Source organism: Telopea speciosissima, chromosome 3 (assembly GCF_018873765.1).
Source record: "Telopea speciosissima isolate NSW1024214 ecotype Mountain lineage chromosome 3, Tspe_v1, whole genome shotgun sequence".
NCBI classification, from domain to species: Eukaryota; Viridiplantae; Streptophyta; class Magnoliopsida; order Proteales; family Proteaceae; genus Telopea; species Telopea speciosissima.
This window is the reverse complement of record NC_057918.1, coordinates 34,169,426-34,183,445: the sequence shown is the minus strand read 5'-3', so window position 1 is coordinate 34,183,445 and position 14,020 is coordinate 34,169,426. Positions and strand designations below refer to the sequence as shown.

Genomic DNA, 14,020 nt, shown 5'->3' with positions numbered 1-14,020 from the left:
TACCGACATGTGAGGCCTATTTAGCGGGTAAGACCCACCGGAAGCCTTTTGGAAAGGCTAAACGGGCAACCCAGACCCTAGAGCTTGTCCATTCGGACATCTGCGGACCAATGAACGTGAAGGCACGTCATGGTGCTTCCTATTTTCTCACTTTTATTGATGATTATTCGTGATATGGTTATGTGTATCTGATCACTCATCGCTACGAAGCGCTATATTGCTTCAAAAACTTTTGTAGTAGAGGTTAAGAATCAGCAAGGCAAGCGGTTAAAAACTCTGCGCATTGACCAAAGACGCGAGTATTTGTCCGATCAATTTAAAGAGATGTGTGAGAAAAAAGGAATCACTAGGCAGCTGACTATTCCCCACACTCCACAACAAAATGGTGTAGCAGAGCGGAGGAATAGGACGCTTTTAGATATGGTTAGATCGATGATGGCACAGGCCAACCTCCCAATATCTTTCTGGAGGAATGTTATGTTGACCGCTGCCTACGTCCTTAACCGCGTGCCATCACAGTCAGTTCCCTCCACTCCCTATGAATTATGGAAAAGCGCAAAGCTCACTTTGGGGCATATGCAACCATAGGGATGTGCAAGATATGTTCATAGTACCTCCCATAAGTTTGGGAAACTTGGCCCTAGAGCTAAAAAGAGTATCTTTATAAGATATTCCGATACCTCAAAAGGCTATGTAGTGTACGGTGAACATCAAGAAGGAGGAATGACAGAGAGTGAGTCCCGTGATGTGGATTTTCTTGAGACCGATTTTCCTAACATCAATGACACTGGTAGAGACCTTGATCTTTTTGAGATAGAGACTGATGAAAGCGTCTCGCCTACTCTTGGCGAGGGTGAGGAATTAAACACCCATTAAGAGATCGCCAGAGAGGGTGAGAGTAATCATTAGCCCAGTGGGAGTGCGCTACCTAATGAAAGCGCATGGGTCAAGAACCTTTTGCGCATAAGAGTGCACATGGACACATTCCTCAACATCGTTTTGAGATTGAAGGGACACTACCCTCGTCTGTGCCCCAAGGGATGAGGATGAGCAGACCTCAGTGAGTAAGACGCTCTCTTCTCCAGCTAAGGAAATGTGGCAAACTGTTATGGAAGATGAGTTGAGTTCTATGAGTATGAACCAAGTCTAGGAGTTAATTGATCGTCCACCTGGGCGCAAGGCCATCGGGAACAAGTGGGTCCTAAAGGTCAATCGAAAGGTAGATGGATCAATTGACAAGTATAAGACATGTCTTGTGGCGAAGGGATATACCCAAAAGGAGGGTATAGACTATGATGAGACGTTCTCCCCTGTGGTGAGAATGGCCTCAATACGCCTCATTCTAGCCATTGTCGCAAAGTTAGATTTGGAGCTCTACCAAATGGATGTTAAAACTGCTTTTCTCAATGGAGAACTGGACAAAGAGATCTTTATGGCTCAGCCTGTGGGCTTTGAGAAGAAGGGACATGAGCACAAAGTATGCCATCTCAAACGTTCCATCTATGGCCTTAAGCAATCGTCCAGACAGTGGTACATTAGATTTCACCATGTCATTACCACTGCGGGTTTTGACATGATTGAAGAGGACCACTGTGTGTATGTTAAATGGTCCAAGGCGGGGTTTCTTATCCTATCATTGTATATTGACGACATCTTGCTGGCTGGGAATGACATTGAAATGTTTGTTGCCACTAAAGAGTGGTTGTTCTCTACTTTTGAGATGAAGGACATGGGTGAGGCCAACTTTGTGTTGGGCATGAAGATTGTGAGGGATCGCACTAGGAGACTTCTTAGTTTCTCTCAAGAGAATTACATAAAGAAAGTCCTGGAGCGGTTCCATATGAGCAACTCGAAACCCGTTGACACTCCAATGGACAAGGCATGCACTTTGAGCCTAGACCAATGCCCTAAGAGTGATGAAGAGAGAAACCAAATGTCCAAAATACTCTATGCAGCGGCAGTAGGCAATCTGATGTATGCGATGATGTGCACGAGTCCAGATATTTGCTTTGTCGTTGGCATGGTGAGCCGTTACCAGAGTAACCCAGGGCCAGCTCATTGGCAGGCAATAAAGAGGATACTTCGATACCTATGTGGCACTGCAGACCTCTCACTCATCTTTAGTGGTTCAGACTTGAGACTGAGAGGCTACAGTGATGCTGATTAGGCTAGTAATAGAGACGAGCGCAAGTCCACTTCGGGGTATGCGTTTGTCCTGGGAGGCGGGGCTGTCACTTGGAGTAGCAAGAAACAGACCTGCATCGCCCTGTTCACGATGGAGTCAGAGTACGTCGCATGTTCAGCCGTAGTACAGGAGGCCGTTTGGCTCAGGAGGTTCTTGCAGAGACTTAGCGTTTCTGCTCATTCAGACGGCGTTGTGCTTATATACTGTGACAACATGGCAACACTTGCATTTGCAAAGGACCCCAAGTTCCATGGTAGAGCCAAGCACATTGACATACGGTATCACTACATTCGAGACATGGTAGCGCGAGGTGAAGTGGTTCTGCATCATATCTCCACTGGCAATATGTTGGCTGATCCATTGACTAAGCCCATTGCCAGAGATGTTTTCCTAGTTCACGTTAGGAACTTGGGACTCAGGCGGATCTGATATGTATTTGCTTTGAGAACACTTTGTTTGTGATGGACATTTATCTGTATTTCTCTTACATTTATTGATGAGTATATATTTGTTTGAGTAATCTTGTGTGCATACATTCATTGTTTGTAACGATGTCACCAGGCTTAGAATCGGCCCACTCACACCGGTGATTCACCTCGGCATTGGGGTGTAGTGAGCGAGATGAGCCCATGAGCATGTGTGCTCTATGGCGCCTTAGTTAGAGCTAAGATGAGACCCTTACTTGGTCCAACTTGGAAGACACCACACTTCCAAGTAGCCTGTTAGAAGCCAGATGTGAGGTTCTAGGTAGAAACCATGAGGGTGACTGCGCTAGAGACTCAGGTTAGGCGCTTAGAGTAGCGACTAGACTAAGATCTGCATGACGTTTATTTATTGCGAGTGACAAGCCCACCCTAGTGGGAGTTACATCATAGCATGCATATCATACTGCATGTGCTCATGAAGACCGATAGTGAGAGTGACCGAATGGATCCCTGCTTCGTCACTGTGTGAGGCACGTGGATTATATTAATCCCTCAATACCCTTATTACCTAAGACAATATCATGAAAAAGACACCTAATGATGCTACTTTGACATTCTCCTTAGGACCATGGATGATGCGGTCCAGCGGAAAGCGATTGGGAAAGCTATTGGGGATATTTGGATTGACATGAGGGGCTCAGGAAAAATCATTGGACGTTACACCTTTGTTATGTGACTCATTGCCCTGGCGACGTGTCGTATTTGTGATTGATGCAGTCATGAGTACATTACATACCAAGGATTAACACTGCTCATCATGAGGGGTCGAGAGTGTTAGATCAGGTGTAAGTGGATCGTTTGGGGTATTTCGAGACTTTTGAGAGTGATGTATTATGTTGGCTAGATGAAAGTTTGATATAGTACTCCTACCTTGTACCATCTCGACAGGTCACACACCCCAGTATGGAGGATAATGGCAGAATGAGAGAAACTTGAATGCATAATTAAAATTATGCGCCTTGTGTGGGCGAGTGGGAGATGTAAACGTAAATGGGCTGGGCCCAATTAGTGCGCCACGAGGGGCTGGCCGCACGAGACCCGAGCTCTGGAGGGGTCGATTACTTAAGTGACCAACCCCTCCCCTTTTCTATTCGGTCTAGACCTCTAGTGGCAGTCGACCAAGTGAGAGGGGCGCCCAGGGTTTTATCTATAAATAAGTATTAGGCCTAAACCCTAACACAATTAATTTCGTATCTTTTGAGAAGCCGTCTCTCTCCCTCTCTTTCAAGTTCTGTGTTATCCTAGGGTTTCCATCGTTGCCTAGGGTTTTGTGGTGTGGAGTTCTTCTTCGTGGAGAAACCTTTTGACATTGTTCCTGATCGTGACCTACTCGTAGCTGCAAGCCGCATTTGATCATCCTTTTCGCTGCGATTCCATTCGGTTCAGGTAATCCTTAAACCTCTGTGATTAATGGAATGCTAATTTGCTAACAATATCAAATAGGGAAGAACAAGTTTTACCAAACACCATTTTCGTTCTGAACGGCGTTCTTGAGACCATTACCAAACGGTCATTTTCGGTCTCAGAATGTCGTTCCAGACCGAAAACGTTAAAGAACGTTTTTAGTCAAGAATGGGCGTTCTTTGTTCAGACATTTACCAAATGTAGCCTAAATGTGTTAAAGTTCAGCATGATCCGGTCAAACTGATTGAAAGCGACAGGTTTCACCCGGACCAAACCAAAACTTTATCAGTTTGATTTCGGGTTTTATGAAATTAGTAGAAATTGAAATCAAGCTGGATCGACAAAATGCATCCACTGAAAAACTGAGAAAGCGGACTGAACTTTATAAAAAGTTGAGGCAGACTAATAGTAACCAAAGAAAAAAACCGGAGAAGAAAAGTTCCATTGATTTCCTATGTATATGTGTAAAACTAGAAAGTAGACTGGACTAAACTGATAGTAGCAAGATTATAAACCGATAAAAAAAGGAAACCGGACCAAACAAGACAGGATTGAAGTTTCCCAAAAGTTGGGTTTCGGGTGGCCTAGTGACAAGCTAGAACTGATTCAACACGCTTGAGTTGGACCAAAACGTACCGACCGATTGACACCCCTAGGGGGTTTTTGATAATGATAAGAACTGCAGTAAACACTGATAACATGGGTGGCAATTTTCAGCCCGAATCGATAGTATGAGAAAATCAGACCGAATAGAAACGAACATTTAACGGTTAAGTTTTGATTTGGCCTTTTATGAAATCAATAGAAAACCGAACCAGATTGGACCAACCAAAACGAAACCAGGAAAACACAATACAAGAAATAATAATAAATTTGTTTTCATTTTTTTAATATATATATTATAAATGGGAAAAACCGAAAAAGAACTCTACTTAGTGGTGTTTAATATAATTTGAAAAACAAATCAAACCGTTAACAACCCAATAATGGACTGATAAGAACCTGTTAAACCAACCCGATGAAAGATCAAACCGAACAAAACCAAAAGGCGTCTTAACAAAATTCAATTGCAGTTTGACCTTTTACCGGATCGAACCGCTTCAGCCTGACTAAAACCAGAAAGAACCGACCGATTCGCACCCCTGTTAGGTAACTATGTAATTTGCTATGAAAGTCTCTCCATGGCTGCAAGCTTTCATCGTCTCGACTCTCGCGGGATTGCCAAATTTAATCCCGCCATTTTATTACACACAGCAAACAAGATTGCGAACTGCCTACAAACAATTAAGGCACTTTCACACAAACACTCCCACAAAGTAATGCTCGGGCAGTGTTTGGTAAGCCAGACGCGATTTTTCCCTCTCGCTCGATCATTTTCTCTCCTCTCTCTCGTCGTCTCTGCTGCATCCACTCCTAAACCCTCCATCTCCTTCCTCTTCTCTTCAGTTCCCAAATCTTCAATGTCTGAACGCCGTTCCATCAACGATGTTCTTATGGCCTCCGCTCGAGCCGCTGCTTCTCGCAAAAAAGTTCGTCCTCTTTCGCCCAAGAAATCCAAAACCCTAGACGACAAAGACACTAAATCTCTATCAGAAAACAACCATCAACAATCTGAAGAACCCTCACAATCCGAAGAACCTTCGCCCAAGAAGGCGAAGCCGGCCGTGAAAAAGGTTCGTCCTCCTTCGCCCAAGAAATCCAAAACCCTAGACGACGAAGGCATTAAATATCTATCAGAAAACAACCAACAACAATCCGAAGAACAGTCGTCCAACAAGGCGAAGCCGGCCGTGAAAAATGTTCGTCCTCCTTCGCCCAAGAAATCCAAAACCCTAGACGACAAAGACACTAAATCTCTATCAGAAAAGAGCGAACAACAATCCGAAGAACTATCGCCCAAGAAGGCGAAGACGGCCATGAAAGATCGGTCTCTCAGTTTGGACGACCGCATTGCCCAATTGAAGAAGAAGGCGTCGGATTTTAAACCGAAATCCGCTGCATTCTGGAAAGATGGAGAACACGTCCCATTTCTGTTTCTTGCTCGTGCGTTTGATTTTATTAGTCAAGAGAAGGGTCGAATTGCCACTACGGAGCTTCTCTGTAATGTTTTCCGGACTGTGATGGCTACTACCCCAGGTGATTTGATTTCTGTTGTTTATCTTTCCGCGAATAAGGTTGCTCCATCTCACGAGGGCGTTGAGCTTGGGCTTGGAGATTCTGCCCTAAATAAAGTTCTCGCTGAAGCGTATGGAAGGAGTGAAGCACAAATCAAGAAACAGACAGAGGTGATCACCGGCTTTGCTTTCTCTAGTTCCATTTTAGCTCCTCTTTTTCTTTTTTTTTCTTCTTCCTTTAGCTCAGCTCATAGGTTTTCATCATGTGCTGTGACCTCAGTCACTTTTCCTTCCAGTAACAGATGTGTTAATGTATTTGAAACTTTTTTTTTTTCTTTTCGGTAAACTTGGGTTTTTTTTTTATTGGACACCCCCGAGTTCTGAGTACATAAGGTCATCAATTTTCAAGTAGGCTTCGGAAAAATTTGTATTTGTAGTCTGTGTTATGCTGCTCTTTCATGAAGTAGTGAAAATTTGGTTTGATGTAGAACAGCAGAAACTGAGGTGTGGATGCTTTGCAATGACGATCGCTCAACTCCTGCCAAAAGGCTGCAAAAACCAATGTACAGGTGGCAGAATAAATTCTCACACCCAGTTCTGTAAATAGACTGATGAGGCAATCGTATCAGTTATTGTGCTATTACATTGGAGACTCCAATTCTGCTTTTATCCTTTTGCTGGTCATTGGTCAAAGTTTTGCTTGATCCTTAGTATGGAGAAACCATTATCTATAAATTACGTCTCTCTCTCTCTCTCCCTCTCTGCCTCTTAATTTTCTGGAAAGGACACAACAAAGTTCTTACTTGGGGAACTAGGATTGTTCTAAGCATGCAATATTTTCCTGTTAGGCAAAAATGCAGCAGTTGCATTGAAGCACTTTTATACATTTATCCTTTAGATCGTGAGTGAATTATCAATTCCCTGGTGGTAGTTTATTTTTGCTAATTTTTGTATAAGCATGTCTATCTAGCACATTTTAGGATACTTATCTATCCCAGTTCTTTGGTTGAGTATTGAGCTATCAGCTAAGAATATGCTTAGCAGTTTTTGGTTCGTCATCTGATATGAGAGAAGACAATTATTCACCTATGTACTTTAGGTGGACATTTCCCCCTCCTTTTTATCATGGTGCTCTCACATTCAGATTATTATTGCAGGAACTGGGAGACTTGGGTCTTGTTGCAAAAGCAAGTCGTTCATCTCAAAGTTTGATGTTCAAGCCTAAACCTTTAACTGTTGCAAGGGTTTTTGATACATTTCGCACCATTGCTAAGGTGAGTCAATGCAATATTCAAGTCTAAACCTTCTCTCCTCCTTTCATTTGTTTCTCTTTCCTTGCTAAAAAGAGTACACGAAGTGTCTGGCACTGTTGCCTTGCACATTGTTGTCAGACACATTTCAGCACAGCTGGGAATGACACTAAGTTATAATTTCTGTTCAAATTAATTTATTTTTATACGAAACAGCTGTAAGATGAGAACCTAATAGAGATATTTTTCATTATTTATCTCGTGATTTACCCAGCTGTAATGGTTCAACTTTCCACATAGTTAATACCATCACTCACACACTCAATAAAGTAAATAAACTCAAAACAGACTCTGTTTAGTTATTAAGTATTCTAATAATCTAATCTAACCCAAACACTTAACTACTAGTCCCTCTACTAACTTTATCCCCACGTAATAAGCTTATAAATTAGGTGCATTATAATGAAATCTGTTGAATAATTTAAACCAGAATACCGTGGGGGTATTCTGGTCATTTTGGTGTTTATTGTTATGTTTTTAAGTGTTTTATGTGCTGCCTAGCTATGTCGGCTATGTCAGGGGTATTTTTGTCATATGAATGTAATTTTTAAAGCTATAAATAATAGGCTTGGCTGATCACAATTGATCATTCAAGCATTCTCCAATTTCTGGTTTTGATAACATGGTATCAGAGCAGTCTTCTCTGATCTAGGGTTTTTCAAAACCTTCTCCCCCCCCCCATCTTCTCCATCGATTTCTTCTCTTCTTTCCCTTTCCTTGGTTCTCTCCATCCTTCAAGGGCAGCACTAATGAGGTGATCTTATTATGGTCTAAGTGCTGCCCTCCATCACACCTCAAATTTAATGCCCTAAATACAAGATCACGATAGCTGCTGTGTTTTTTCTCTCTACGATTTTTGGATTGCTCCTATTTTTTGGAGATCGACCCTATTGACATGTAAGGTTGATTGTTCACTTTGGAGCACCACCGGCAGGCCTCTGGACAACATCTATCACATCTGAATTATCACAAACTGAAGCCCTCAAGTTACAGCCCCTCTTTTCCCTTTATCGATCTCAACTGTCAGGGTTTTAAACCCTGACCCCTTATCGATTTTGGCTTTTTGGGCTGCTGTTTGAGGAGATTTTTTGAGGGTTAATTTCCTGATTATATTGCTGCACTCGACCTTTCTTTCAGCCCCAACTGCTGCAGTTTTTTGAAGATCTGATTTTTTCCAATTTCAAGGATCGATTTCTGCCTGGCTGAACTATGGGCGACTCAGAGATAACTTTGGCTACTTCTGGAAGAGATCAGATTAGGACTGATTTTCTTCCTTATGCTGCTGCCATTAAGCTTGATGGCACTAACTATTTAATTTGGGCTAGATCATTATCCTTGACCGTGGCTGGTAGGGGACTCACTGGCCATCTTACTGGCACCACCAAATAGCCTACTAAAGAAGGTGCTGCTCATACTAAATGGGTTGCCAATGATGCAATGGTGATGTCCTTTGTTCTGAACTCCATGACCACTGACCTCTCTAGTCAGTATCTTCTCCTTGACACTGCTACTTAGATATGGACTACTGTCAAGGGTACTTATGGTCGTTCAGGGAGTGGTGCTCAGGTTTATGAGATTAGGAAAACACTTCAAAATACTACTCAAAAGGAGATGACTGTCACTAAGTATTATGTTGCCTTCAAGTGTTTATGGCAGCAATTGGATCACTATGCTCGGTTTCAGCCTACTACTACTGCTGATGTTGCTGCCTACCACACCTATGTAGATCAGTTTCGGGTCTATGAATTTTTGGCTGGCCTCAATGATGAGTATGATCCTATTCGGGTGCAGGTTCTTGGTCGGGTTCCTTTCCCCACTTTAGAGGAAACATTTTCTTATGTGCACAGTGAAGAGACAAGGAGGGCTGTTATGATGATTACTCCTAAAGTTGAAAGATCAGCCTTACAGACTGCTGGCTCTACCCCTGATAATTCTTTTGACAGTGTTGCTGCTACTGCTACAAGTAAAGAGCCTGTGAAGTGTGATCATCGCCACAAACCATATCACACTAAGGCTCAGTGTTGGAAACTACATGGGAAACCTGCTGATTTTGAAGCCAAATGTGGTCGTGCTAAGCCTAAAAACAAAGCCAATCACACTGAAAGAATAGTTGTCATGGCGTCCTGGCGCTGGAGAGGGTTGCATGGCGACCCTCTTTGATTTCTTCTTCCTGTCTCTCTTTCCCTCTTCGATTTCTTCTTCCTGTCTTCAATTTCTTCTTCCCTCTTCGATTTCTTCTTTCCCTCTTCAATCTCTTTCGATTTCTTCTTTCCTTTTCGATTTCTTCTTCGATTTCTTCTTCCTGTCTTCTTTCCCTCTTCGATTTCTTCTTCCTGTCTTCTTTCTCTCTTCGATTTCTTTCGATTTCTTCTTTCCCTCTTCGATTTCTTCTTCGATTTCTGAATTTTCTTCTTAAAACTTGAGAAACAATAGAGAAAAAATAAAACATGGCTTGAGTATACATCTATGAACACATTAAAAATAGAGAAAATAAAAAATAAAACATGGTCGACATGCTCGCCATGGCAACCCCATGGCGGGCGACATGTCGATATATCGACGTGACACCCCTCCACCGACTTAGATCGCCGTGACGCCGTGACAACTATGACTGAAAGTGTAGCTTCAGCTCCCACTACTGACATTAGTTTCTCCCAGGAAGAACTTCAAGCTCTCCGGCGTCTGTTGAACACATTCGCTGCCCCTACTACATCTGTTGCCAATTTAGGTTCCTTCTTTGCCCGTACAGGTATTTCCTTTGCTGGTCATTGTGCATCAGTAGTTTCCACTCCTTGGATTATAGACTCCGGTGCTACTGATCACATGACAGGTTCCTCCAGTCTTTTTAACATATATTTTCCTGTTTCTGGTAAGGACAAAGTTAAAATTGCTGATGGGTCCCTCTCCTCCATATCTGGGAAAGGTTCCATTGGTTGTTCCCCTTCTATTGCATTGTCATCTGTGTTGCATATTCCCAAGTTTACCACTAATCTTCTCTCCATTAGCAGTATCACCAAATCTCTAAATTGTAAAGTGATTTTTTTTCCCCACTCATTGTGTTTTTCAGGATCTGGACTCGGGGAAGACGATTGGATTGGGTAAAGTGCATGGCGGATTGTACCTGCTTGATGGAGACCCGGCATCTACCCAGGCTTTACCTTCTAGGTTATGTTCCCCAGCATCCTCTTCTGAACTACACATATGGCACTCTAGACTAGGACATCCACCTTTAGGTACTTTATCTACTTTATTTCCAGCATTAAGTAATAATTGTAATAAGGAAGAATTTTTTTGCGAGCCTTGTGTCTTGGCTAAACAGACACGTTCCAATTATCCAATTTCTAATAAAAGGTCATCTTCCTTATTTCATGTTGTTCATACTGATGTGTGGGGTCCTAGTCGAAAAGTTTTTCTTTCGGGTCATCGGTGGTATGTAATCTTTATTGACTGCTATTTTAGGTTCACTTGGGTATACCTTATGCACACTAAAAATGAAGTATTTTCTTGTTTTCAGCACTTTCACTAGCTGGTTAAAACTCAATTTAATGCCACTATTCAGATTTTGAGGAGTGATAATGGGACAGAGTATATGGAAGGTCAGTTCCAAAAATACCTAGCTGCCCATGGCATCCTCCATCAAACCAGCTGTGTTGATACTCCAACCCAAAATGGTGTGGCTGAGAGAAAAAACCGCCATCTCTTGGAGGTAGCTAGAGCTTTCCTGTTTGCTCGCAATGTCCCTTCCGTTTATTGGGGGGATGCTATCCTTACTGTAGCCTATTTAATTAATAGGCTGCCCAGTCGGGTCCTCAACTCTAGACCCCCTGTTGAGCTATTACTTGGCTTTTCCTCCTTTATAGTTCCCCCTAAGGTCTTTGGCTGCGTTTATTGTGCCAGGGATATAAGGTCCCCTGGTAAACTTGACCCACGTAGTCTCCGCTGTATTTTCTTAGGGTACTCTGCTACACAAGAGGGGTACAAGTGCTATTACCCTCCATCCCGCCGGACTTTTGTCAGCATGGATGTCATGTTTCATGAGAGTGTTTCATACTATGTGTCCCCAACTCTTCAGGGGGAGAGTGTTAGTGAAGATGTGCTGACTATAGACTCTCCTCCTCCACTCCAGTCTGTTTACCATGAGTCTGAACCAGTTCGGCCTGCTCCTAGTACTTCCCTTGAGACTGCTTCTAGTATCCCCCTTGAGTCAGGGGGAGAGATTCCTATGCAGGGGGAGCAAACTACTCCAGTCCAGACTCCTGTCCAGAGGACTATTAGTGAATTTCAGAGGAGGATTGATGCTAGTAACATGAAGACCTATGCAAGGAAACATAAGCAGGTTCAATCAACTGTTGCTTCAGTATCCAGAACCTGCCTCTCCACCTGGTAATGTTCCTTCTCCTGAGTTACCTATTGCTCTTCGCAAAGGTGTCAAGACTTGCACTCAGCATCCCATATCTCATGTTATTTCTTATGACTCCCTTTCCCCATCATTTTGTGCTTTTGTTTCTTTTCTTTCTTCTGTTCGTATTCCTAACAATTGGCAGGAAGCTCTATCAGATGGAAAGTGGAAGGCAACCATGATGGAAGAAATGGAGGCTTTGAAGAAAAATAACACATGGGAGCTTGTGGTTCTTCTACCTGGGAAGAAAACCGTTGGATGTAGATGGGTGTTTGTGGTGAAACAGAAGGTGGATGGCACTGTGGATAGGTATAAGGCACGGCTCGTGGCCAAGGGGTTTACTCAGACATACGGCATTGATTACCAGGAAACCTTTGCACCTGTTGCGAAGTTAAATACTGTTCGTGTGTTGTTATCATGTGCAGTCAACCTTGGATGGGATTTGCAGCAGCTAGTTGTAAAAAATGCCTTCCTAAATGGAGCACTGGAGGAGGTGTATATGGACATTCTACCAGGGTTCTCTTGTGACAGGAATAAAGGAAAAGTGTGTAGGCTGAAGCGTGCACTGTATGGGCTAAAGCAGTCATCTCGAGCGTGGTTTGGTCGATTTCACAAGGCCATGATTTCTGTGGGCTATAAGTAGAGTAATGCTGATCACACACTCTTTATCAAGAGGGTTGGTGAAAAACTCACTGTTCTTATAGTCTACGTTGATGACATAGTGGTTACTGGCAATGATGGTGATGAGATCAGACGGTTGAAGACCTTCCTTGGCCAAGAATTTGAGATTAAGGATCTAGGGAAATTAAGATACTTTCTTAGGATTGAAGTGGCCAGATCTTCTAAAGGCATATTTCTTTCCTAAAGAAAGTATGTCCTAGACTTGTTGGCTGAAACAGGGTTGTTAGGCTGCCATCCTTCAGATACTCTTATGGATCCTACTGTTCGGCTCAAGGAAAATGAGGGTGAGCCTGTTGATAAAGGCCGGTACCAAAGACTTGTAGGGAAGCTGATTTATCTTTTACACACTCATCCTGACATTGTTGTCTCCGTGAGTATTGTGAGTTAGTTTATGCATGATCCCTACACTTCTCATATGGAGGCTGTTTTTCGTATTTTGCACTATTTGAAGTCAGCTCCTGGAAAAGGCATTCTTTTGTCTGCACATGGTACCTACGGATAGAGGCATGCACCGATGCTGATTGGGCTGATTCTGCAGATTGCAAGTCGATTTCTGGGTATTGCTCCTTTGTAGGTGGAAATCTTGTCACATGGCGTAGCAAGAAGCAAAATGTAGTTGCTCGTTCTAGTGCCGAAGTTGAGTTTCGAGCTACGGCACAAGGTATTTGTAAGTTACTTTGGCTTAAAGGTTTGCTACAAGATCTTAGTATTCCTATTCGCCTTCCTATGATGTTGTACTCTGACAACAAGGCTGCGATCAGCATAGCATACAACCCAGTACAACATGATCGTACCAAGCATGTTGAGGTGGATAGGCGTTTCATCAAGGAGAAGTTAGAAGATGGGCAGATCTGTATTCCCTTTGTGACCTCTGCTGATCAGCTTGCTGATGTCTTCACCAAGGGGCTGCCTGGAAAGTTATTTCATCCTAATCTAGTCAAGTTGGGCATGATCGACATCTTTGCTCCAACTTGAGGGGGAGTGTTGAATGACGTAAACCAGAATACCGTGGGGGTATTCTGGTCTTTTTGGTGTTTATTGTTATGTTTTTAAGTGTTTTATGTGCTGCCTAGCTATGTCGGCTATGGCAGGGGTATTTTTGTCATATGAATGTAATTTTTAAAGCTATAAATAATAGGCTTGGCTGATCACAATCGATCATTCAAGCATTCTCCAATTTCTGGTTTTCATAACAAAATCCCAAAAAATAAAAGGCTAATCATATAATATAGCTATCCAAAGGTCAATTTCTGCCTATTGGACTAACACAAGCACCTTATGGGCCTCCCAAGCTTGCGCATATCCATATGGGATTTATGTCTTGCTTCAATTCCCCCTTGGGTAAAAAAAACTCATCTTTGCACATATCCTTATGTTCTGCTAATATCCTTGTTTTCTTCCTTGCTGATATTACACTTAATCATCTCTCCCTGTTCCTGTGA

The 14,020-nt window shown here is 42.7% G+C and overlaps 1 protein-coding gene across 2 annotated transcripts in view; it reads left to right on the top strand.

Annotated features, from left to right (window-relative positions):
- Positions 1-5,354: 5,354 nt before the first annotated feature.
- Positions 5,355-14,020, top strand: part of LOC122655930 (DNA ligase 1) — a 59,473-nt gene continuing 50,807 nt past the window's right edge. Inside the window, exons 1-4 of one of the 2 annotated variants that reach the window (XR_006332018.1) lie at positions 5,355-5,603; positions 5,748-5,852; positions 5,979-6,359; positions 7,346-7,462. Coding sequence is in view for 1 of the 2 variants with exons in the window: in XM_043850320.1 (XP_043706255.1) it covers positions 5,991-6,359; positions 7,346-7,462 (486 nt within the window). In the remaining variant the exon portion in view is untranslated. The other variant, XM_043850320.1, reaches the window with a different exon arrangement.